The following is a 25,726-nucleotide window of genomic DNA, read 5'->3' as shown; positions in this document are numbered from 1 at the left end:
TGCCAACTTGAATAGTTATTCTAATGAGTATCGGTTATTCTAATGAGTATTAGTTTACGAGGGAAAAATTTAGAAGATTATCACGTAAACTAATAGTATATAATATATTAAAAGAAAAAAGAAATAGTGATGGCAGAATCACAGTATGGGAGAAAACAAACGAAACGCCCGCGTTGGAATACCACAAAAACCTAGGGGTAAAAAGGGACAAACAGTGTATGAAATATAGCAGTAGAAGCAAGGAAACGACTCTGCCTCAGTCCTCACTCTATATAACACTTTCGTCACAATTTTTGTGTAGAAAGTAAATAAATTTTCTTCTTATTTCTCAGACACAACACAGGCGATTCCCAACCCCCCCCCCCTCTCTCTCTCTGGGGTTTCGTTTCGCTCTCTCTTCTCATCGCACTTCGGATGTGTATGCTCCCATCCCCTTTCTCTCTCATCTCGCAGGTTTGTTTCTCTCTCTCTCTTCACCCCAACACGGTGTTTGTTTTACGTTAACAACTTGATCTGGTTTTTCACGCCAATTGCTGATTCGGCACCGTTTTTTGGTTCTTTCGGAATCGCTTTGGTTTAATCGCGGATTGCTGGTGTCCACCTAATCTGTTTTTTGGGCTTGTTAATCTGATTATTGTTGTTTTTATTTATTTATTGTGATTGTGATTTATTTATTGATTTTTTTTTTTTATTTCTAAATTTCAGGTGGTGGTTCAGTGTGTAGCTGAGGTGAGATGACAACCCTAAGATCGAGTTGGCCGTCGAGGCTGCGCCAACTTCTGTCGAGCGAGGGTGCCATTGGTCCTTCCGTTAAACTCGACTCTGAGCCTGTGAGTTGCTTTTCTCTCTCTCTCTCTCTCTCTCTCTCTCTCTTTTTTTTTTTTTTTTTTTTTCTATTACGCACCGTTTCGTTGTGTTTGTGAATAGGGTTTAATGGGGTATACGGGGTTAACCCCTCGTTAAGATTCTTATTCCTTTATTCATTTATATTGATGTATGATGGGGAATTCAATTAACATGCTCTGTAACTCGATATGAAGTGCTATTTCAAGGGTTTTTATGTCTGTGGTTTAGCTCTGGTTGGATTGTGTTTTACTACTGGCTTCATTCTTTTGATAGCGAGAACCTGAAAATTTGATCTTTTTGAAGTGCAAATGCTCGTGAACGGTTTTATGTATGAGGTAAAATAGATAAACATGCGTTTGGATGGTATTTAGTAATTGAAATAAGTTGGTATACACATTGGGCATTTGGATGGTTTTTGTTGGCCGAAAGTCCAAATTCGCTGTTGGTTTTTTAGATTTGAAGTGTGTTTTTTTGGGTAAGGTAACTGTTTCGGCTTTTAGGGAAAAAACTGTCCTTTTGTTTGCTTTGATGACAATGATATCAAATAACTGTTATGGCACCGCCGTAAAGGTACTAAGTGGCATTAATGTTAAGTAGTAAGCACCCAACATTAAAGTCATGCATCCTAAAACTCTGTTTTTTATTTTTGTTTTTGTTATATATATATTATTTTTTTCGCCATAAGCTGACACGCCATTCACCCTATGTTTATGGCGGATTTTTGGCCACTGCCCTAGGCCATTATTCGTTGATAACCTTGTTTGATGACTAGATGGAATTTGTGGCTTATCTCGAAGTGCTGTTTTGTTGCGAAGGAAACTGTATCTATAGCTGGAAATGGCTTATTTATTTAAATAGAAAGACAAGTTAGTGAGTTTTTTATTGAAATTAGTACAATGGCAGGAAAAATAATACTACATGCATTTAAGTCACTAATCTTGGATGTAGAATTTATTCGTTGTTACATTACTATTTCTGTAGTTTATATTTTGTTTGCTGGTGGGTTACTGGGTTTGAATGGCAAAATGAGCCACTTCGGTTTGGTCTGAGATCAACTGAATAGGGAGTTGTCCCAAAGCTATTTACCACTTACTAGAAAAGTTTGAATAAGCAATTTGCATTTGTACTTATTTTGATTTTGGGTCCTGTATTTGATTTTTTGAATTCATTTTGATATTATTTTCTACTATTGTAATATACAGTATATAATGATACCTCTGAAACATGTTTATGTAAAATATTGGCAAACGAAGCATGGTTAGTAGTTATTATGGTTTTTTAAATTTTATAAGTTGTATTTGATACTAGACTAAAGAAATACAGCATAGATAATGGTGTTTTTACAAGTATGTTACCCCAAAATTTGAGTATATTACACTGCTACTTGTTTATGCTAATTGCTAATTTCATTAGTCATCTACTAGAGCTGGTTTAATTAGTATGTGAACATTTGTTTCTCATAAAAGTTGGGTTATGCTTAAATTTATATAATAGATCTCAGGCCCCCTGGATGCATTGTTGTTGTGTCTCAAATTCTTGAACATTGAATATTTTAATGATTGATTAGCTGTAGTTCTATTCTGTATGTTTATGAACATCTTTTTGTTTCAAAACCCATGCAGTGCACTTGCATTGCACATTGAATAAACAGTGGTCAGTGAGTCAGTCGAAATACTTGCAAGTAGTATGCTGCTGTGTCATTACTTTCTAGCCATTCTCTGTTTTAGTTTAGTTTATTTACAAACCATGTACTTGAGACTGCTAGAGGTGCACTAGTGTAATGTAGCTCAGTCATTGGTTCTGTCAGAGATCTTGCTAACCGACTTAGAGGTAGTTAGACAGTTATAAATGTAGGAACTGATCACAAACTATGGAGTTTATTCAGAATTTTCAGAGAACTCTCCAGTTTGCTGTTAATTTTTCAGCTTACTTTTTTTGCACTCTCTTCATTTTTATCACTGTAGCGTATATTCTAGTATGGTATCATATTGATAATTTCAGTTAGTTAGCTTCTGTTAGGACACAAACTGACTTGGAGGTAGTTCGACAGTTATGACCAAAAGAGCTCACACCGGGTTAATTCAGAATATTAAATACACAACTTTCAGAGGAAAATCTCTGCTTTACTTTTCTCTCAGATTCTTATATTTTCACCCATTTTTCTTCTTATTTTCTCACTAAAGCACAGATTCTAATATGGAGATTTCATGTTATGTACAGTGAATCTTAGGTTTTGGTAGGTTACATGAGTTTGATTTCTTGTATACAGAGTACAGAAGTACAAACATATCCACTTACTTAGAAAGCAAACGTAGAAGCTTCTGGCTTTTGTTCAGCTTTAGGTTTTGGTACTTATTGTGTATGCATTATTTCAGTGGCAAATTCCTTGGGCTCTTTAAATTATGGGTGCTCCATTTGCATGTACTCTTTTTTGAAAAATTAATGTAGGGAGGTGATGATTTTCTTTGTCTAAAAATTTGATTAATACTGTTATTCCTCAGTCAACATTGATTATCACATGCAATTTATGAAGTGAAACATGTTTGGAAATTTGCTTCAACTTCATTTCATAATGTATTCTTAGATCCATATGTATTTTTCAGTGCAATTATATCTATTCACATTCTCTTTCATTTCTCCTTGACATCATGTAATGTCATTTTTGGTGATTGATTGGTTTCAGCCTCCTAAGATCAAAGCCTTCATTGCGAAGATCATCCAGTGTCCGTTACAGGATATTGCCATACCACTTTCTGGCTTTCGGTGGGAATACAACAAGGTATTACCATATTAGGCCTGCTATTTTTGCTGCATTGAGTAATTTATTTTATTTTCCCAATGCTTTATACCTTCCTTTCATGTCAGGGGAATTTTCATCACTGGAGACCATTGTTGCTTCATTTTGATACATACTTCAAGACTTATTTGTCGTGTAGAAAAGATCTGACATTGTTAGATAATTTAGAAGATGACAGTCCATTACCAAAACATGCAATTCTGCAAATATTACGAGTGATGCAAATAATTTTAGAGAACTGCCCAAACAAGAGTTCCTTTGATGGCTTAGAGGTTAGTTGGACATAAATTATACCCTATCTAAGTCTTCTTGTAATGTAATATATTATCCTTCATCCCTTCCCTTGTTTATTATTGTCAAGTGGTTTCTTATTTTATGTTTGAAATTTTTATTTATGATATTTTCTGTTTCTCTTCAGCATTTCAAGCTTTTACTTGCATCAACAGATCCTGAGATTCTTATTGCTACATTAGAAACTCTTTCGGCGCTTGTAAAAATTAATCCCTCTAAGCTTCATGGCAGTACAAAGATGATTTGCTGTGGTTCAGTGAACAGCTATCTTTTATCCCTAGCACAGGGTTGGGGGAGTAAGGAGGAGGGCCTGGGACTGTACTCTTGTGTTATGGCAAATGAGAAAGCCCAAGATGAAGCTCTGTGCTTATTTCCTTCTGATGTAGAGATTGGTCATGACCAATCAAATTGCCGCATAGGTACTACCCTTTATTTTGAATTGCATGGTCCTAGTGCCCAAAGCAAGGAACATAGTGGGGACACAGCTTCTCCCTGCTCAACAGTTATACATATGCCAGATTTGCATCTGCGTAAAGAAGATGATTTATCATTGATGAAACAGTGCATTGAGCAATATAGCATTCCTTCTGAGCTCAGATATTCATTGCTTACTAGAATCAGATATGCCCGTGCCTTTCGGTCTCCTAGAATATGCAGGCTTTATAGCAGGATTTGCCTACTTTCTTTTATTGTTCTGGTTCAGTCTGGTGATGCTCAGGATGAACTTGCTGCCTTTTTTGCCAATGAACCAGAATATACAAATGAATTAATTAGAATTGTACGATCAGAAGAAATTATATCTGGATCTATCAGAACACTTGCAATGCTGGCTTTAGGAGCTCAATTAGCAGCATATACATCATCCCATCATCGGGCACGGATACTCAGTGGATCTAGTTTAACTTTTGCTGGTGGGAACCGCATGATACTCCTGAATGTGCTTCAGAGGGCTATTTTATCATTGAAGAGTTCTAATGATCCATCGTCCCTTGCCTTTGTTGAAGCACTTCTTCAGTTCTATCTGCTCCATGTGGTTTCAACCTCAACTTCTGGAAATAATATTAGAGGTTCTGGGATGGTGCCTACATTCTTGCCATTGCTGGAGGATTTTGATTCTACACATATTCATCTAGTCTGTTTTGCCGTGAAAACCCTTCAGAAGCTTATGGATTATAGCAGCTCAGCTGTATCACTGTTTAAAGAATTGGGGGGCATTGAACTTCTGGCTCAGAGATTACAGAAAGAGGTACACAGAGTCATTGGTTTGGTTGGAGAAACTGATAACATGATGCTTACTGGCGAAAGCACAAAACACAGTACTGATCAATTGTACTCCCAGAAGAGGCTCATAAAGGTGTCCCTTAAGGCGCTTGGTTCTGCAACATATGCACCTGCAAACTCTACTAGATCTCAACATTCTCAGGACACTTCATTACCTACAACTCTAAGCTTGATTTTTCAGAATGTAGATAAGTTTGGAGGTGACATTTATTATTCAGCAGTTACTGTTATGAGTGAAATAATCCACAAAGATCCTACCTGTTTTTCTGCTCTGCATGAAATGGGTCTTCCTGATGCGTTTTTATTGTCAGTTGGGTCTGAAATACTTCCTTCATCAAAGGCTTTGACATGCATTCCAAATGGTCTTGGGGCCATTTGTCTTAATGCCAAAGGGTTAGAGGCTGTTAGGGAATCTTCATCACTACGGTTCCTTGTTGACATTTTCACTAGCAAGAAGTATGTCTTAGCCATGAACGAGGCTATTGTTCCTTTGGCAAATGCTGTGGAGGAACTACTACGTCATGTATCTTCATTGAGAAGCACTGGTGTTGATATTATCATTGAAATCATTCATAAGATTGCATCCTTTGGGGATGGAAATATTGCAGGACCTTCTGTAAAAGCTGAGGGCACTGCTATGGAAACAGATTCTGAAGACAAAGAAAATGAAGGCAATTGTTGCATTGTGGGCACATCATATTCAGATGTAGAAGGGATAAGTGATGAACAGTTTATTCAGCTATGTGTCTTTCATTTGATGGTATTGGTTCATAGGACTATGGAAAATGCTGAGGCATGCCGGTTATTTGTGGAAAAATCAGGAATTGAAGCTTTATTGATGTTGTTGTTACGCCCTACTATTGCACAATCCTCAGATGGCATGTCTATTGCTTTACATAGCACCATGGTATTTAAGGGGTTTGCTCAACATCATTCCATTCCTCTGGCACATGCATTCTGTTCTTCTCTTAGAGAGCACTTGAAGAAAGCTTTAGCCGGGTTTAGTGCAGCATCAGAACCTTTGTTGTTGGATCCAAGGATGACAACTGATGGTGGCATCTTTTCTTCACTTTTCCTGGTTGAGTTCCTTCTATTTCTTGCTGCATCCAAAGACAATCGTTGGGTGACTGCATTGCTAACAGAATTTGGAAATGGGAGTAAGGATGTTCTTGAAGACATTGGACTTGTACACCGTGAAGTTCTGTGGCAAATTGCTCTACTTGAAAATAGAAAGCCCGATGTTGAGGAAGAAGGTGCTTGTTCTTCTGATTCACAACATGTAGAAGGGGATGCGAGTGAAACTGAAGAGCAAAGGTTCAATTCTTTTAGGCAGTTTCTTGATCCATTATTGAGAAGGAGAACATCAGGATGGAGCATTGAATCTCAGTTTTTTAACCTGATAAACCTGTATCGAGATTTGGGCCGTTCGACTGGGTCTCAACATAGATTGAATTCAGTTTCAAACAGGCGGTCAAGTTCTGGTAATCAGGTACCGCATCCTGGGTCAGATGATAATTCTGCAACTGTTAATAAGGAATCTGACAAGCGGAGATCATATTATACCTCTTGTTGTGACATGGTCAGATCACTTTCTTTTCACATTACCCATTTGTTCCAAGAGTTAGGAAAAGTAATGTTGCTACCTACGCGTCGACGTGATGATGTTGTGAATGTAAGTCCTGCTTCAAAATCAGTGGCTTCGACATTTGCATCCATTGCTTTTGATCACATGAATTATGGTGGCCGTGAAAATCTTTCGGGAACAGAAGAATCTATATCAACAAAATGTCGTTATTTTGGGAAAGTGATTGATTTTATTGATAGTATTCTAATGGAGAGACCGGATTCATGCAATCCTATTCTGCTGAATTGCCTGTATGGACGTGGAGTTATTGAAACTGTATTAACTACCTTTGATGCGACCAGTCAACTGCTCTTCACTGTTAATCGGGCCCCTGCCTCGCCCATGGATACTGATGATGCAAATGTGAAGCAAGATACCAAGGAAGATACAGATAATTCATGGATTTATGGTTCTTTAGCTAGTTATGGGAAATTGATGGACCATCTTGTGACCTCCTCTTTCATATTATCATCATTCACAAAGCATTTGCTTGCCCAGCCCCTTACTAATGGTGATACACCTTTCCCAAGGGATGCTGAGACTTTTGTGAAGGTCCTGCAATCCAGAGTATTGAAAACTGTACTTCCTGTTTGGACTCATCTCCAGTTTGTTGACTGTAGTCATGAATTTATTTCTACTGTTATTTCTATCATTAGGCATGTCTATACAGGTGTTGAAGTAAAAAATGTGAATGGCAGTAGTGGTGCTCGCATTACTGGGCCACCTCCTAATGAAACAACTATTTCAACCATTGTTGAGATGGGTTTTTCCAGGTCTAGAGCAGAAGAAGCTTTGAGACAAGTTGGGTCAAATAGTGTGGAGTTGGCAATGGAGTGGTTGTTCTCTCATCCAGAGGAGACACAAGAAGACGATGAACTTGCCCGTGCACTTGCCATGTCCCTTGGAAACTCTGAATCAGATGCTAAGGATGCTGTTGCTAATGACGATTCTCTGCAGCTTGAGGAAGAGATGGTTCAACTTCCTCCTATTGATGAGTTGTTATCTACTTGTGCAAAACTTTTGCTGAAGGAACCTCTTGCTTTTCCAGTCCGTGACTTGCTTGTGATGATGTGTTCTCAGAATGATGGTCAACATAGATCTAATGTGGTCTCCTTTATTGTGGAACGGATCAAAGAATGTGGTTTGGTTTCCAGCACTGGAAATTATGCCATGCTGGCTGCTCTTTTTCATGTTCTTGCTTTAATTCTGAATGAGGATGCCGTAGCTAGAGAAGCTGCTTCCAAGAGTGGTTTGATCAAAATTGCCTCAGATTTACTCTACCAGTGGGATTCTAGTCTTGATAGCCGGGAGAAGCAGCAGGTACCAAAATGGGTCACAGCTGCTTTCCTTGCATTAGACAGATTATTGCAAGTGGATCAAAAAATGAATTCTGAAATTGCAGAGCAGTTGAAGAAGGAAGCTGTGAATAACCAGCAGACATCAATTACGATTGATGAAGACAGGCAAAATAAGGTGCAGTCTGCATTTGGAGCCTCTATGAAGTATGCAGATATACATGAGCAGAAGAGACTTGTTGAGGTTGCTTGTAGTTGTATGAAGAATAAACTTCCATCTGACACAATGCATGCTGTTTTGCTACTATGCTCCAATCTTACTAGGAATCATTCTGTAGCTCTTACCTTTTTGGATGCTGGTGGCTTAAGTCTACTTCTTTCTTTGCCAACCAGCAGCCTCTTCTCTGGGTTTGATAATGTTGCTGCTAGTATTGTTCGTCATGTTCTTGAAGATCCACAAACACTCCAGCAAGCAATGGAGTCCGAGATAAAACACAGTCTTGTAGTTGCATCTAACCGGCATCCAAATGGAAGGGTCAATCCTCACAATTTCCTTTTAAATTTAGCTTCTGTAATTTCTCGGGATCCAGCAATTTTTATGCAAGCCGCTCAATCTGTGTGTCAAGTTGAAATGGTAGGTGAGAGGTCATACATTGTCTTGCTGAAAGATAGAGATAAAGACAAAGCTAAGGAGAAAGAAAAGGAGAAGGATAAATCATCGGAGAAAGACAGAGTACAGAACAGTGATGGGAAGGTTGTTTTGGGAAATACAAACCCAGCACCTTCTGGCAATGGCAATGGCAAAATTCATGATTCAAATACCAAGAGTGCCAAAAGTCATAGAAAACCTACTCAAAGTTTTATTAATGTAATAGAGCTTCTTCTTGAATCAATATGTACCTTTGTTCCCCCCTTGAAAGATGACATTGCCTCAAATGTTCTTCCTGGCACCCCATCATCAACTGACATGGACATTGATGTCTCCATGGTTAAGGGAAAAGGGAAAGCTATTGCCACTGTGTCTGAGGGCAATGAAAATAGTAGTCAGGAAGCTTCTGCATCACTTGCAAAGATTGTATTCATTCTAAAGCTTCTGACAGAGATATTATTGATGTATTCATCATCTGTACATGTTCTACTTCGACGAGATGCTGAAATCAGCAGCATCAGGGGTTCTTATCAAAAGAGTCCTGCAGGTTTAAGCATGGGTGGGATATTCTACCATATTCTTCATAATTTTCTTCCACATTCGCGAAACTCTAAAAAGGATAAGAAAGTTGATGGTGATTGGAGGCAGAAACTAGCAACCAGGGCCAACCAGTTTATGGTGGCTGCTTGTGTTCGATCCACAGAGGCAAGGAAGAGGGTTTTTAGTGAGATTAGTTATATCATCAGTGAATTTGTTGATTCATGTCAAGACATCACACGACCAGGCAATGAAATTCAGGTTTTTGTAGATCTACTAAATGATGTTTTGGCTGCACGTACACCTGCTGGTTCATGCATCTCAGCTGAGGCTTCTACCACTTTTATAGATGTTGGTCTGGTTAAATCATTCACTCGTACCCTACAAGTTTTGGACCTTGACCATGCTGATTCATCTGAAGTTGCTACTGCTATTGTTAAAGCTCTTGAGTTGGTAACAAAGGAGCATGTCCATTCTGTTGATTCTAGTACAGGAAAGGGTGATAATTCAGCAAAACCTGTTCTAAGTCAACCTGGAAGATCAAATAATATTGGTGACATGTCACAGTCAATCGAAATGACATCACAAGTCAATCATGATTCCCTTCAAGTTGACCATGTTGGGTCCTATGCAGTTCGTTCCTATGGTGGGTCTGAAGCTGTTACTGATGATATGGAACATGATCAAGATCTTGATGGAGGCTTTGCTCCTGCTAACGTGGATGATTACATGCATGAAAATTCTGAGGATGCACGAGATCTTGAAAATGGAATGGAAAATGTAGGTCTACCATTTGAAATCCAACCTCACGGCCAAGAAAATCTTGATGAAGATGATGATGAAGATGATGATATGTCTGGAGATGAAGGTGAGGATGTAGATGAAGATGAGGAGGATGATGAGGAACACAATGATTTGGAAGAAGTCCATCATTTGCCACATCCTGACACAGATCAAGATGATCATGAGATTGACGATGAGGATTTTGACGATGAAGTTATGGAGGATGAGGATGATGAGGAAGATGAAGATGGTGTTATACTGCGACTTGAGGAGGGAATTAATGGAATTAATGTTTTTGACCATATTGAGGTTTTTGGTAGAGAAAATAGTTTTCCAAATGAAGCTTTTCATGTTATGCCGGTGGAAGTTTTTGGATCCAGACGTCCGAGCCGGACAACATCTATTTACAGTCTTTTGGGCAGAACTGGTGATCCTGCTGTGCCTTCGCGGCATCCACTGTTGGTTGAACCTTCTTCATTCCCCCCATCTACAGGGCAATCAGGCTAGTTTCTCTGAATTTTTGTTGTTGATAATCTATTCCATTGATAGTTTTTTTCTTAATGTGTTAATTTCTATTTTTTTAAGGCAGTAATTGCTACTTAATTTATAGAAAATTTTGACTTTTTAATGACATCTTTTCCTTTTGGTATCTTGTTAAAATATTCCAGATAGTTCATTGGAGAACAATTCAGTGGGTTTGGATAATATATTTCGATCACTGAGGAGTGGACGTCATGGACATCGTTTGCACTTGTGGACTGATAATAACCAGCAAAGTGGTGGGCCTAATACTGTTGTTGTACCACAAGGCCTTGAGGAGTTGCTTGTCACTCAATTAAGGCGGCCAACCCCTGAAAAATCATCCAATCAGAACATAGCAGAAATGGGCTCTGATGGCAATGTTGGAACCACCCAAGCACAAGATGCAGAAGGAGGTGCCGGGCCAGAAGTTCCTGTTGAAAGTAATGCTATTCTGGAAGTTATGACAGTAACACCTTCAGTAATTGATAACAGTAACAATGCTGATGTCAGACCAGCAGGAACTGGACCTCCACAAACAATTGTTTCAAGCACTCACTCTCAGGCAGTTGAGATGCAATTTGAACATAATGACGGAGCTGTGAGGGATGTTGAAGCAGTCAGCCAGGAGAGTAGTGGTAGTGGAGCTACTTTTGGTGAAAGTCTTCGGAGCTTAGATGTTGAGATTGGAAGTGCCGATGGCCATGATGATGGTGGAGAAAGGCAAGTTTCTGCTGATAGGATAGCAGCAGGTGATTTGCAGGCTGCACGCTCAAGAAGAGCTAATGTGCCTTTGAATCATTTGTCTCCTGTGGTTGGAAGAGATGTGTCCCTTCATAGCGTTACTGAAGTTTCAGAGAATTCAAGCCGTGATGCAGATCAAGATGTTCCAGCGGCAGAGCAGCAGGTGAACAGTGATGCTGGATCAGGAGCAATTGATCCTGCTTTTCTTGATGCCCTTCCTGAGGAGCTGCGTGCTGAAGTTCTCTCAGCTCAGCAGGGTCAAGCGGCTCAGCCATCAAATGTTGAGTCCCAAAACACTGGGGATATTGATCCAGAGTTCCTTGCAGCTCTTCCGGTTGATATTCGAGCTGAAGTTCTAGCTCAGCAGCAAGCACAGAGGTTGCATCAGTCTCAGGAGCTGGAAGGTCAACCTGTAGAAATGGATACAGTCTCAATAATTGCAACTTTTCCATCAGATTTACGAGAAGAGGCAAGTTTATGAGTTTGCCACTGTTATATGAAAGTGAGATTGTCTTTGTAATTGTAAGGTTTTTCTTCCTTTCAGGTTCTGTTAACGTCACCAGATACTATCCTTGCCAATCTTACACCTGCTCTTGTTGCTGAGGCAAATATGTTGAGGGAGAGGTTTGCACACAGATACAGTCGTACCCTCTTTGGCATGTATCCAAGAAGTCGTAGAGGGGAGCCTTCAAGGCGTGATGGTATTGGCACTGGTTTGGATGGAGCAGTGGGGACCATTGCTTCTCGCCGGTCCAGTGGAGCTAAGGTTGTTGAAGCTGATGGAGCACCTTTAGTTGACACAGAAGCTTTGCATGCCATGATTCGATTATTTCGTGTAGTGCAGGTATTGGTTTGTGATTGGAAGAAGTCCTTCAATGTGAGTCATTCTTTATTGTCTATAATTTGTCTATTACATTTTTTCAGCCACTCTATAAAGGCCAACTCCAGAGGCTGCTTTTAAATCTTTGTGCCCATAGTGAAACAAGAACCTTTCTGGTGAAGATTCTGATGGACTTGCTAATGCTTGATGTAAAAAGGCCCATCAGCTATTTTAGTAAAGTTGAGCCTCCATATAGATTATATGGTTGTCAGAGCAATGTAATGTATTCACGTCCTCAATCTTTTGATGGTAAGAGTACTTGATTAATCTTTTTTGTGTTGTGATTATAAACAATTATCTTTATTTTAATTGTCACATAAATGCATTTTTTTAGTTGGTGCTTATGATTGTGAGTCTTCAATTAAGACTTCTGTCTGAAATGTGTTTTATTTTCTTATTTTTATTTCACAAGCTTTCTCATATTGGAGTGTCAATTTATAATATTTGGGGAACTTTTTGTAAATGGTGAATGAATTAATACCTTCTGTATTGTTTAATCACATAGGAGTTCCCCCGCTGCTGTCCCGTAGAATACTTGAAACTCTCACTTATCTTGCTCGCAATCATCTGTACGTGGCAAAAATTTTGCTTCAGTTTAGGCTGCCTCTTCCTGCAATAAAAGAACCAGATGATGCACGTGGAAAATCTGTGATGGTTGTTGAAGATGAAGTAAGTATAAGTGAAAGTAATGAAGGGTACATCTCCATTGCAATGCTTTTAGGTCTCTTGAACCAACCACTTTATTTGAGGAGCATAGCCCATCTTGAGCAGGTGATGCATTGGTTTTATAGGCATTTTTGTTTTTATTTTCATGTGAATGCAGACAGTGCTGATGTTTGACTTTGTATCTGTGTTTCACTGTTTTGTATACAGCTGCTGAATTTACTGGATGTGATCATAGACAGTGCTGGAAACAAGTCATCTAACAAATCCCTGATATCTACTAACCCATCAGGTCCACAAATTTCTATTGTGGAGGCAGATGTGAATGCAAATTCTAATATTTTACCTTCTGGCAATGATGTATCTACTAAAGCTGATGATTCCTCCAAACCCACGTCCTCTGGTATTAATGTTGAATGCGAGTCACATGGAGTATTGAGTGATCTTCCAAAAGCAGAACTCCGGCTCATGTGCTCACTGCTTGCTCAAGAAGGGTATGCATGTGTGCTTATACCTGTTGTCAATTTTTTTTGTTAGGCATATACCTGTTGTCAATATATCTAGTTTGTGGATCTATTCACTATCACTAGGGGCTTCTGTATTTTGCAGAGGGGTGGGGTGGGGGTAATTAAACTCATGACTCGGGAGCATCAAACTAATTTTAAATTACGTCAGTTTTGTTCATATATATATATATATATTTTTTTTTCCTGTTTGTAATGCCACAGTTGATATTAATCACCAATCAGACCAGATTGGTCTTGCTATATTGTTGTAGATACAATGTTTTAGTAAATGTGGAGTTGGTCTGACATTTTATACATTTCTCCCAGTTTGTCAGATAATGCATATACTCTTGTTGCGGAGGTAATGAAGAAATTGGTGGCCATTGCTCCAACTCATTGTGAGCTTTTTGTTACTGAGCTGGCAGAAGCAGTTCAAAAGTTGACTTCATCTGCAATGGATGAGTTACGTGTCTTTAGTGAAGCAATGAAAGCTTTACTTAGTACTTCTTCAAGTGATGGAGCTGCTATTTTGAGAGTTTTGCAAGCCTTGAGTTCCCTTGTCACCTTATTGACTGAGAAAGATAATGATAGAGATACACCTGCTGCTCTTTCTGAGGTTTGGGAAATCAATTCAGCTTTAGAGCCCTTGTGGCATGAGCTGAGCTGTTGCATAAGCAAGATAGAATCCTACTCTGAGTCTACATCTGAGCTTTTGACATCCTCTAGAACATTTGTGTCTAAACCGTCTGGTGTCATGCCTCCACTTCCAGCTGGCTCCCAAAATATCTTACCCTACATTGAATCTTTCTTTGTGGTTTGTGAGAAATTGCATCCTGCTCAGCCTGGTGCTAGTCATGACTCAAGTATTCCTGTTATTTCTGATGTTGAATATGCCAGCACATCTGCAACTCCACAGAAAGCATCTGGAACTTCCGTGAAAGTAGATGAGAAACATGTGGCTTTTGTCCGGTTCTCAGAGAAGCACAGGAAGCTACTAAATGCCTTTATAAGGCAAAACCCTGGTTTGCTCGAGAAATCTTTCTCACTCATGCTGAAGGTTCCAAGATTTATTGATTTTGATAACAAGCGTGCCCATTTCCGATCAAAAATTAAGCATCAGCATGACCATCACCATAGCCCCTTGAGAATATCAGTGAGAAGGGCATATGTTTTAGAAGATTCTTATAACCAGCTTCGCATGAGATCAACTCAAGATTTGAAGGGAAGGTTGACTGTTCACTTCCAAGGGGAGGAGGGTATTGATGCTGGTGGGCTTACTAGGGAATGGTATCAATTGTTATCCAGAGTTATTTTTGATAAAGGAGCACTTCTTTTTACTACAGTGGGCAATGAATCAACATTTCAGCCGAACCCTAATTCTGTTTATCAAACAGAACATTTGTCTTATTTCAAGTTTGTTGGTAGAGTGGTGAGTCCCTTTTAAACTGTGTTGAATTTTTTAGTCGGTCTCGTGTGATTCTTTTTTTGACATCCTTTCTATCTTATCCAGGTTGGTAAAGCATTATTTGATGGTCAACTCTTGGATGTCCATTTTACTCGGTCATTCTACAAGCACATTCTTGGGGTCAAAGTTACATATCATGATATTGAAGCCATTGATCCTGATTATTTCAAAAATTTGAAATGGATGCTTGAGGCAAGTGCATTTATGTAGTTTCTTCCCCTCTGTATTCTTATCATATTTTGTTTATTGCTTAAATTGTGATGTTTATTTGTGTTTCTGGTGTGATTGCAGAATGATATCAGTGATGTTCTGGATCTTACTTTTAGCATTGACGCAGATGAGGAAAAATTGATCTTATATGAACGAACAGAAGTATTGACTGTGCTCTTAAATCTTTGAAATGGATTATTAGATTATGTATTATTATAGTCTAATCATGATGGAAATATCTAGGTGACTGATTACGAGTTGATTCCTGGTGGTCGGAACATCAAAGTTACTGAGGAGAATAAGCATCAATATGTTGACTTGGTTGCTGAGCATCGGTTGACAACTGCTATTCGACCTCAGATAAATTCTTTCTTGGAAGGGTTCAATGAATTGATTCCCAGGGAGTTGATATCAATATTCAATGACAAAGAACTGGAATTATTGATCAGTGGACTTCCTGATATTGATTGTGAGGCTTTCATTGCTTTATATTGCTTTAATGAATGTGATTTATTTTTATTTTCTCTCTCCACATGTTATCTTTACTGGTATCTAAATTGCATGGAATGGAAAATTTTAACTGTTAATTATTTTATTTCAGTGGATGACTTAAGAGCAAATACAGAATATTCTGGATACAGTGCTGCATCGCCTGTTATCCAATGGTTTTGGGAGGTTGTTCAAGGTTTCAGCAAAGAAGACAAGGCTCGTCTATTGCAGTTTGTGACAGGCACATCGAAGGTATATTGCTATCCAGAGCTTTGAACATATTAATCTTTTATTAGCTACTAATTTTCCGGTTGTTTTTCGAGTGTTTGAACATATTCCATGTAGAGTTATACCCATTCATGTTTTCAATTTGTTTCTGAAGCATTTTAGTCAATAGTGAGTCTCACATGATTGAGAGCTGCAGCAGCAGATATTTTTGTGATAGCTGTAATTTGAGTGATCTGCGATATGGATTGATATAAGACTTGGTTTATCTCCTGAATACATACAAAGATCTAAGTAATGTTGCTAAATTGTGATTAAGATCATAGAATTGCACAGTCACGTTGTGGAAGCCTCTCCGGGCTGCTGGATTCTGGGTGGGTTCGAGAGTTTGTAGGATCAGATTGAAATAGCTTATCATACTCGATGGATCGTGGATTTTTCTAGTTTTGACTATTGTGGGATCTGGGCTCTTGGTGTGAATGATCTGAAAGCCAAAAGACTCATTTTGTTGTTTGCTTTTATATTTGCCCTAGATCCCTCTTTACTGTAAACCCTTGAAGCCTTCTCTAAAAACAACCCATTCAAAATCCCTTCTAACTTGTAGATCTTGTCCCAAACCACCTCTCCCATTTGTTCCCTGCTCTTTTGAACTAATTTCTCTGTTATACAATGGGGCATCTCCGTTCTTTGGCATGAGAGTTTTTCGTCTGTGATTGTGCATCCAGTGTCTCTTTTCTTTCTGCTCTGTTGGTGGGTCTACTAGGACTGGCTGAACCGCTGAAGAAGCTCATAATTTTTTCTTAATGAAACCCACAAATTGAGCTTTTTGCGCCTTCATTTAAATACAAAATATCTAGACTGGTTTTCATGTCTGTTCTGTTTCATTTTTTATAAATTCTATTGAGTATAAAATAAATTGATATATTAAAACTCTTCCTTTAATTTTAATGATTTTATGTATTGGGTAATTATATTATGTTTTTATGATGTTGGCACCTTATTTTTTGCAAACTTGAAGGCGTCAAAACTTTTATAATGCAATATGGGTGTCTGATTTTTGCCACTTATGTTTCAGGTGCCTTTGGAAGGCTTTAGCGCTCTTCAAGGAATTTCAGGCTCCCAGAAGTTTCAAATACACAAAGCATATGGAAGTCCTGATCACTTACCTTCTGCTCATACATGGTATGTCTCTTAAGCCCCATAGAAATTCCCCATAATGTTATTTTGACGGATCATTATTATAGTCAAGTGATTTGAAATAATAAAAACTGAATTTTCTTCATGCAGTTTCAATCAGTTAGATTTGCCCGAGTATCCATCTAAACAACATTTAGAAGAGAGGTTACTGCTGGCAATTCACGAAGGAAGTGAGGGTTTTGGATTTGGTTGACAAGTTTCAGTGGGGAGGGGGGATAAAATACTTTGTATTACATTTTTAGGTTAGGAGTATTTTAAAATAGAATTGAGTGGTACAGGGGGTTTAAGTTTTTAAGTTCATATCATGTTAATATGTGTACAGTCGTATATTTGCAATGGGAAATGCCGTTGGCAGTTTTTCAATTAACCGTTTTGCCCTGCAATGATTTCCTGCTTATTCAGCTGATTACTTGCAAATATAACTTCTATGCAACAATGAATAAACTTCGTACCTGGTCATTTTCGTTGTGAATATCTTAGTTCACCGTTATTAGCTCAAGTAGTAACTTTGTAATGTTTTGAGGCGAAGATATTTCACATTAGTGGGAAACTAAGTTTGATAGTCAAATTTTAGTCTTGTTTATACTTTTGGTGAAGAAAAGGAAATAAGAAAAATGAATTAAACAATAAAATCAAGCAAAAAAGAAGAAAAAAAGTTGTCTTTGCTAGTAAAAAGAAATAGGTAAATTTACGTAATCTTTTTTTACTATTATAAGATATAAATATAGTAGTTACAAGTATATTTGCTTATACCATTAACCTAATACTACATCCAGTTTATGTTTACAAGAAATATATTAGTGTATTTGACACTAGTTTATTTCGTCTAAAACAGACCGAGAGTATTGGTACCTTCAATGGAGGAGCTTGGGTTGAGTAAACTTATTAAACTGGAGTTATGAATAAGTTCGTCGCCAAAGGAGTATAGCAAGCATAAGGGGCATCGGATATGGCTTTATTTTATTTTATTTTTCTACCCATGGTGTTAACTCAACCCAAAAAGTTAGCAGAATAAATGATTTCAAGCCATTATTATATACAGAAGCGATATAGGATCTTAACACTCCCAATCCCAATACTAGGACTAGGATTTTCTGCACCACATCAAAATTGAAAATGTAGAAGGCATAACTCAACAGTCAACACCAAAACACAGCTTATAAGTATATTTTGGCCCTATACTCAACCAATGTGGGATCATAACAATATCATTAAGCAGTTAAAGCCTGGATTTAGATTTGTTATCTACAACGTTGCTAATATAACTTACCGGTGGCATCAACTCTATACATCCATCTTTAATTTTGTGGAGTCTAAAACAATCATGTTGATACCCTCCTAATGGAAGCTTCAGCATAAGTTTCCACTTACAGTTTCTAGTTTTGTTTGTTATCTTTTCTTAGTTTCTTACCTCCATAACCATCCCATTCATATGGCAATCTGAAACAAACATTGAGAGTTAGATATCATCGTCTAAGATACTTCTTCCCTTCGGCATCATCTTTTATGATGCTGCAAAGGCTAGGTGGAAAATCAACTGGCCACAAAACCACGTCGTCTCCCCAAAGAGCCATCTTAGCAAGATGATCAGCTGCTCTATTAGTTTCACGCCATGAGTGAGAAATTCTGTATTTATCAAACTTCTTTAATAGCTTCCAGATTTGTTTCAAATAGCTATCAGCTTTTGGACAAAGTTGTTTTCTATTAACTGTCTTCACAACACTCATAGAGTCTGATTCCACCCATATTGATTTAATCCCAAGACCTAAGCAAAGAACAAGGCCTCTCCATATGGCCCACAGCTCAACAAAAAAAACATCACCTTGAGGAGCTTTGGAGACAAAAGCACAGATTGGTTCACCACGGTAATCACGAAGCAGCCCCCCAAAACTAGCAGTTTCTCTATGTAAAGAACCATCAGTATTTAATTTTGTCCATCCAAACTCTGGCTTTGTCCATTCACACCATCTCATGGATCTGGAAACTGGATTGAGAATGTTTGCAATTTGGTTGAGATTCCTTAGTAGAACCATCCCTTTGCTGCTTTTTTGAGTAGAGGATAACAGGTATGCGCTATTTGTTACATGAAACTCAACTCTATGCTCTTCTTCCTTAGCCTTGTGTTTCTTCCCATTAAGATGTGTCCTTAAGCAATTTTCACTGGTGGTACTAATCTGACATAAAGCACAGCTCCATTCCTTCTGGATTAGCATTATACCAGTTACCCTTCTATAACTGCTTTCTGTCTTGTCACAGCCAGCAAGATCATCTATCTCCTGATGCAAACAATTTTTTTAGAAAGAAAATTATATTATATCTACTACAATGACAAAATAGAGTTAGAATAAATGACAATCTGACTTGGAAGGAATGAATAGGAAGCAGGAACCTTTTTGTAGATGGTGATTACCATATTACATCTAAACAAATTTACAATATAATTGCAAGTGAAAACTCACCATGACATTTAGCATGACAATTGCATATTTGGGGTTAACAGATAATTGAGAAAGTAAAAGCAGAATACAAATTATAGCTAAAACCTTAACATTTTCAAATAAGTTGTCAGTAATTTTCTGCAATGATAAATGAAAAATACTGGGGCAAAAGCTTGATTACCATATTACATCTAAACACATTTACAATTTAATTGCAAGTGAAAACTCACCACGACATTTGGCATTACAATGGGCTTATTTGGAGTTAAAAGATAGATTAATAAATTAAAAGCAGAAAACAAATTAAAGCTAAAATCTTAACACTTTCAAATGAGTTGTCAGTAATTTGCTGCAATGGTGAATGAAAAATACTCGGGCAAAAGCTTGAAACCAATACCTGATGATATGCTTCAAGTTTCTTTTCTTGTATGTGTCTTGTCGGAATTGGCTGGTCAGAGGCATCAACAGGTTTACTAATCTCATCTGATTCAAAATGCGTGCTTTTCTGACTGAATTCGGTTGATGCCCTTTTATATAGGTTCCAAGTAAAGTAGTGTCTAATTACGAATTTGTAGACATATGATGCTGCACCAACATAAGGTGTCAACAGCAAGATAGTTGCTACGGATTTCACATGGGGCCACCACGGGAGGCTGTAAAAGCAACCAAATTAAAAATGAGAATAAAAATGGTAGCAGAAAACCATAAGATCGGGATTTCAACCATAAGCACAAGTTATGATTGGTTCCATGCAGCATATAATGATTGTACGAGGATGAACTATTAAGTTTAGTTTACTAATTTTTATTTTTCTCTCTTAACCCTGTCAGTGAGATGCAAAAGATCATCACTAAATGCATTTTTTTTGCAGATGATATAATTATAATTGGGGAATCAAGGAAAGAGGTTAACTATATGCTAGAGTTTTGGGAACAGACATTAAAACCAGAGGATTTTTGCTTGAGTAGGAGTAAGACAGAGTATATGCTTTGTAATCTTAGTAAGAAGCAAGAGGAAACTAACTTGGAGTTGGAGGTAAAAAAAATTGGAAAAGATGTCATACCACAAGCTTCTAAGTTAAAGTAATTGGGATCAACATGAGAAAATTAACGAGGATGTCACACATGATGACATGATACAAGCTAGGTGGTTAAAATGACAAAAGACATAAGGGGTTATTTGTGACGGTAAACTATCTACCAAGTTTAAAGAGAAGTTTTATGGTATTGCTATACAACTAGTTGTACTTTATGTAAGTAAATGTTGGCCTTTAAAGGCACAAGAAGAGAAAAACATGGGAATAGCATAAATGATTATGTTAAGGTGGATGTGTGATCATGCAAGAATATGAAATGATTGAATACGAAGAGATAGTGATGTCACACACTGACACCTATTGGGAAAAAACAACCAAAAAATCAATTAAGGTGATTTGAACACATACAAAGAAGGCCATCGGAGACATTGGTGAAGAGGGTAGTCTGCATGGCTTTTTAGTGTTGAAAAAAGGATAGAGGGAGCCCAAGAAGAACATTGGAGGAACTTATTGCAAGGGATCTCATTGTGGGTCCATGCAGTCAACCTCATCAAGTAGGGTATGGCTATTGTTGTTGTGGTTTCCTAACCCTGCCACTGCCACCCATGAGCTAACTTTTTATTTTTATTTCCTTTTAAAAAATTGTTTTCTAGTTTCTATTAACACTCAATACTCATGATCATTCAGACTCGACTTTATTCCTAGAAATAATTTCAGGTAAAGAAGTTAAAGACAGAAATAGACCACAAAATGCTCAAAAGAAACACCAAAGCAAACCAACATAACATGCACGTGAATGTGTGATGCCAAATTATGCACTGGCAGTACCATCTCAAAAATACTTCATATAAATGGAATTTTGTGAAAGGCAACACAACTGGAGAGAGAAGCAAGGTTCCAGTAACACAGTTGGTGAACCTTTATGTTGAACAACCCCGAATATCTCCAACAAGAAAAGAATAATAAAAATAAGATAGCGATGTTAAACAAATTACAACCCTAAAGTACCATACCAGAATGGAATCATTTCAGTGAACAATACAACGGTCAAGCTCACTGCGACCAAGAACCTAACTTTGACTTGAATTATGAGTTTGATTAAAGATACCGAATTTGGAAGTTATAGTTGGAAATAAAATTTTCAAAGTCTGCATTAACAGTTAAATGAGTTTAATGATCAGAGTAAACTAATTTGTACTCAAAATTAAATTCTCAGCATAAAAAGAAATTACCAGTTGAATAACACAGAAAGTTCCCATTCCATGATCATTGAGAAGGAAAACAGAACCCAAAAAACAAGGCATCGCTGGTTGCTGGAATGGGAATCACTCTCCATTGCCCGAACGGAAACGAACCTGCAAAAATTAAATAAATAAGTTTTAGCTTTTTTTTTTTTTTTTCAAAAAAAGAAAGCTTTTTTATTTAATGAAGAAATAAGAGGACCCATGAGTTGCTACTTACAATGGACAAAGCAAACTAAACGGAGGCCTGCAAGTAAAAAAAAAATTAAAAATTGAAGACATCAAAGTTAGATAATCAGACCTCTGAAACTAACGTTTATAATTTACTGTGACTAAAATTTCAAATAATTGATAACAAAAAAAAATGAAGAGAAGAGTTTGAGTACCAGGCAAGAACTGTGAATGTTTTGGTTAAAAGAGTATAAAGAGCTTCTTCCCAAGACATTGCTTCAATCTCAGTCTTTTTTTTCTTCAATCACAAAGCTTCATGAAGAAGCAAGTACGCATAACTAACAACGTTGTTGGGAAGAAGAAGACCAAAAGTCAATTTATTAACACTTTGCCTTCCTAAGATCTATGTTTCCGACCAAATAAGCCAATTGGAAAACGAGGAAGATAAAGACATGGAAAAATAAAAATAAAAACAAAGACATGTTTGATCCGTGCTAATAATTGAAAGGATATCCAATGTTTTCAAAATACCACACTAGACTAATGAGGGCACTAGGTTAATGAATAAAAGTAGTCGCTAATTAAATTATATAATTTGATTTTTATTACTTTTTAAAATATTTATATCATATTATATTATATATATATATATATAACTTTTTTAAAAAGTTGTAATCAATATAATATTGACATAAGTTATAGAATAGTTGAAATGTATAATTTAATATATAATCAAATATATAATTTTAAATTAAAAATATACGATATTAATTATTAAAATCAATTGTATAACAATAAAATATATTAGTTTATTAATTACTGTAATGTTCTTTAATCACATTCACTTATAAAATTAGTGATTAGTTGAATCACATAAATTGATATAAATAAAATTTAACTTAATTATATATTTTGTGTTTTTCAAACATATAAATATAAATTTTGATAAGATAGTAATCGAGTTATCGCTTCTCAACTCTTGACTTTAAGGTTCAATTCTTAGATATAATTCTTTTATTATATATATATAGAGAGAGAGTTAATCACTTATAAACTATTAGTGTAAAAAAATTTTAAACTGGCAATTAATTATATCTTTTAATTGTGTCATGTCACTGTTATTATATCTTTTTTTACATTGTCAGTGTAATGTGTTTATAATGACATGACATAATTAAAAGATATAATTGGTTTTCATTGTAAAAAAAATTACACTGGCAGTGTATAGGTGATTAACTCATATATATATATATATATAGAGAGAGAGAGAGTTAATCATCTATACACTGCTAGTGTAAAGTTTTTTACACTGACAACCAATCATATATTTTAAATTTTTTTTATTTGATTAAATAAGTAAATGACATGACACCATTAAAATATATGATTAGTTGTCGATGTAAAAAAATGTTACACTGTGTATGGGTGATTAACTCACACACATACACATATATATATATATATTCAAAACATCTATATATATTATACTAATCAAGGTTCAATTCTTGCATATAATCCTTTTATTATATATATTTTTTTAAAACATCTATATACACTATGTCAATCATGTTATAATCACCAAAGATTAACCGACTTACTCTAACTCATCGATTTGACATGATAATTGGTTGAGTTACACCGATTCTTATAAAGTCAATTATACATACGATCTAGTAACATACTTTAATTAATCTTACTGGACCTTCGATTTTACATTTAAAAATATTGTGATTTTAATTTTTAATAGGAATCAAAATAACATGTTTATGTTAAAATAAAAGAACTAAAAAAAATTAAATTTGTATACAAATTTTTGTTAAATTATTCATTGGGTCTCTTTATTTATTTATTTTTGTTTCAGTCTATTCTCATTATTTTTAAATGAGTCAATTTAATCTCAATTTTGTTTAATTAATATTAATGTTTAAATTTTGTTAGCTCTGTTTAAATAATTAATGATGGATGCCTATTAAGATATGACATGGATTGCTTATGTTTCTTTTAATTGGATTTTAGTTTCGGACGGATTCTAGGATATGAGACTACATTTGTCTCCTATTATGGAAAAGAACTGTAAGTCGTTAGATTTGCATCATTGCAAAATAATGGATGAAATTTTTTCCTTTTTTTCTTTTGTACTTTTTCTGTTCAATCCCTCCCAACCACATTACTTGAATCATTGTATGTTGTTGTCGAAGGTAGATGATGAACTTTTTTTTTCCTTCTCCCTTTTCTTTCCTATCCCACCACTACACACTTGTGGAGAGTATTTCTAATGAACTTCTTTTTCCCTCTTTCTTCTCCCTTTTCTTTTTTCCTTCTTCATCTTTCAGATATGTAAATTCCTTTTTCCAAATTAGATATGTATATTTAAACCAGATAAAACCCTCATTTATTCAGTGACAGATCCAAAATTTTTAGATAATGAGGACAATATTTATTTATATATTTATATTATTAAAAATTTTATATATAACTTTTAAAAGTATAAATATATATTATAATTTTTTTAAAATTATATCAATTATTATAAAATAAATTAGGTTTGACTATGTTATATTATAATTTAGTAAGTTTGAACTTAATTTTTTTTTAAATGTATCCTAAATATGACTTATTTATCTATCATAGATATTTTTTAAATATTTGGTTAGAACTACAATCCTAAAAATATAGTTTATAATAATTTAATACTAATAAAAACATAATAAACATGTTAAATTGTATAAAAATCAAGTGTAATTTATTTATGATATAAACATATTTTATATCTAATATAATTTTTTGAATGATAATTTATTTCAAAATATATTTTATAATAAAAATTCTAAATAGAATATCTTCCAATATTTCCTATTTTAAATTTTTTAATCAATGTATATAATTTTTCTTATTTTGATTTTTTTAATTAATGTATGCATAAATAGAAAGTATAAAAGGTAAAACATACATGTTACAAATTTTTTTTTTATCAAAAATTAAACTTTTTAAAAAATTAATTCGTTATTAACGAGTATTTTTTATCACATATGAGAACCGATCTCCTTTAAAAGTTTGATAAATATCAATTAAATGAACAAATATTTTAAATTTATATTTTATATATATGATAATTTAAATATATATATTTATTTATTTTATTAAAATATAATATTTATTTTTAAAAATATATTATTATTTTATAAAAAAAATATGTGTATAGTTGCCCCCACCCACAGTGCTTGTTCACTTCCTTTTAATAAAACTTGCGCAGATAAAAAGAATCAATTCCATTAAATAAGAAGGGAACAAAAAAAAGAGAAGGAGAGGGGGAAAAGTTAAAAAGTTTCACGGTTGCTAGAAATTATCTCCGACGACGGTGCATGATGGTTAGCCTCTCCATAGGAAAAGAGGTGATAATATATAGTACAGAAGGTACATCACACTAACATATGTCTCAACTTAATCTAAAGGACAAAATTAGTGGATCACAGTTGGCCACATGTTAAAGTTAACTTTTGTCTTTATTTTATGTTAGAAGTGTTAAAGAAATAGAATGTTTTTGTGCTGGTTTTCTTTGGCAAACTGTGAGCAATTAGTGATGAAAAGATCTCATCAATTGAATGGTCGGGAATGTGTAGTTACAAAATGAGTAATTCAAAGATAAAATCAGCAAGAAAAAAGTCATAATTTATACCTTCTAGAAAAAAAAAGACAATGTACGATTATCATAATAATAAGTCAAAGATAAAAATTTATTGAACAAATGTTTATACAAAGATATGATTTTTTTATTTATTAATGTTATAGGTTATAGATTAAAAATAATATAAGTTGAATAATTCATAATAATGTTATGT

The 25,726-nt window shown here is 35.6% G+C and overlaps 2 protein-coding genes across 4 annotated transcripts; one reads left to right on the top strand and one right to left on the bottom strand.

Annotated features, from left to right (window-relative positions):
• The first annotated feature begins 290 nt into the window (after nucleotides 1-290).
• On the top strand, nucleotides 291-17,368 carry LOC109804788 (E3 ubiquitin-protein ligase UPL1). The gene is made up of 17 exons (XM_020366646.3): nucleotides 291-453; nucleotides 706-830; nucleotides 3,530-3,625; nucleotides 3,712-3,915; nucleotides 4,062-10,605; nucleotides 10,772-11,835; nucleotides 11,911-12,210; nucleotides 12,291-12,495; nucleotides 12,752-13,017; nucleotides 13,120-13,403; nucleotides 13,743-14,844; nucleotides 14,926-15,072; nucleotides 15,172-15,252; nucleotides 15,334-15,559; nucleotides 15,692-15,831; nucleotides 16,880-16,986; nucleotides 17,092-17,368. The coding sequence occupies exons 2-17, from the start codon at nucleotides 735-737 to the stop codon at nucleotides 17,192-17,194; spliced, it is 10,965 nt and encodes a 3,654-aa protein (XP_020222235.2). The 5' UTR covers nucleotides 291-453; nucleotides 706-734; the 3' UTR covers nucleotides 17,195-17,368.
• Nucleotides 17,369-18,051: 683 nt separating this feature from the next.
• Nucleotides 18,052-22,392, bottom strand: LOC109789731 (uncharacterized). 3 transcript variants are annotated; one of them, XM_029274128.2, is made up of 5 exons: nucleotides 22,103-22,392; nucleotides 21,937-21,963; nucleotides 21,708-21,830; nucleotides 19,837-20,092; nucleotides 18,052-19,274 (listed from the first exon to the last, which is right to left on the bottom strand). In XM_029274128.2, exons 1-5 carry the CDS (start codon nucleotides 22,159-22,161, stop codon nucleotides 18,468-18,470), a joined length of 1,272 nt encoding a protein of 423 aa, XP_029129961.1. In that variant the 5' UTR covers nucleotides 22,162-22,392; the 3' UTR covers nucleotides 18,052-18,467. The 3 variants fall into 3 exon arrangements, with proteins under 3 accessions (XP_029129961.1, XP_020204356.1, XP_082919190.1); XM_020348767.3 differs by having other exon boundaries at nucleotides 18,052-19,277; nucleotides 22,103-22,389; XM_083063064.1 differs by lacking the exons at nucleotides 21,937-21,963; nucleotides 22,103-22,392 and adding an exon at nucleotides 21,489-21,623 and having other exon boundaries at nucleotides 18,052-19,277.
• Between the last annotated feature and the right edge of the window lie 3,334 nt (nucleotides 22,393-25,726).

The sequence above is a fragment of the Cajanus cajan genome, chromosome 9, assembly GCF_000230855.2.
Source record: "Cajanus cajan strain Asha chromosome 9, NIPB_CcT2T_4, whole genome shotgun sequence".
Lineage (NCBI taxonomy): Eukaryota > Viridiplantae > Streptophyta > Magnoliopsida > Fabales > Fabaceae > Cajanus > Cajanus cajan.
The sequence above is the reverse complement of the archived record's forward strand: the minus strand, read 5'-3'. Positions and strand labels throughout refer to the sequence as shown.

Bases quoted from the DNA above. Each gene is read 5' to 3' on its own strand.
- LOC109789731 (XM_020348767.3), bottom strand. From the start codon at position 22,161: ATGTCTTGGGAAGAAGCTCTTTATACTCTTTTAACCAAAACATTCACA. The intron at 21,964-22,102 runs GTACTCAAACTC...TTTTACTTGCAG, and splicing joins ACATTCACAGTTCTTGCCTG to GCCTCCGTTTAGTTTGCTTT. The intron at 20,093-21,707 runs GTAATTTCTTTT...TTGCTTTTACAG, and splicing joins CTTTCTGTGTTATTCAACTG to CCTCCCGTGGTGGCCCCATG.
- LOC109804788 (XM_020366646.3), top strand. From the start codon at position 735: ATGACAACCCTAAGATCGAGTTGGCCGTCGAGGCTGCGCCAACTTCTG. The intron at 12,496-12,751 runs GTAAGAGTACTT...TTAATCACATAG, and splicing joins ACGTCCTCAATCTTTTGATG to GAGTTCCCCCGCTGCTGTCC. The intron at 15,560-15,691 runs GTGAGGCTTTCA...ATTTTATTTCAG, and splicing joins TGGACTTCCTGATATTGATT to TGGATGACTTAAGAGCAAAT.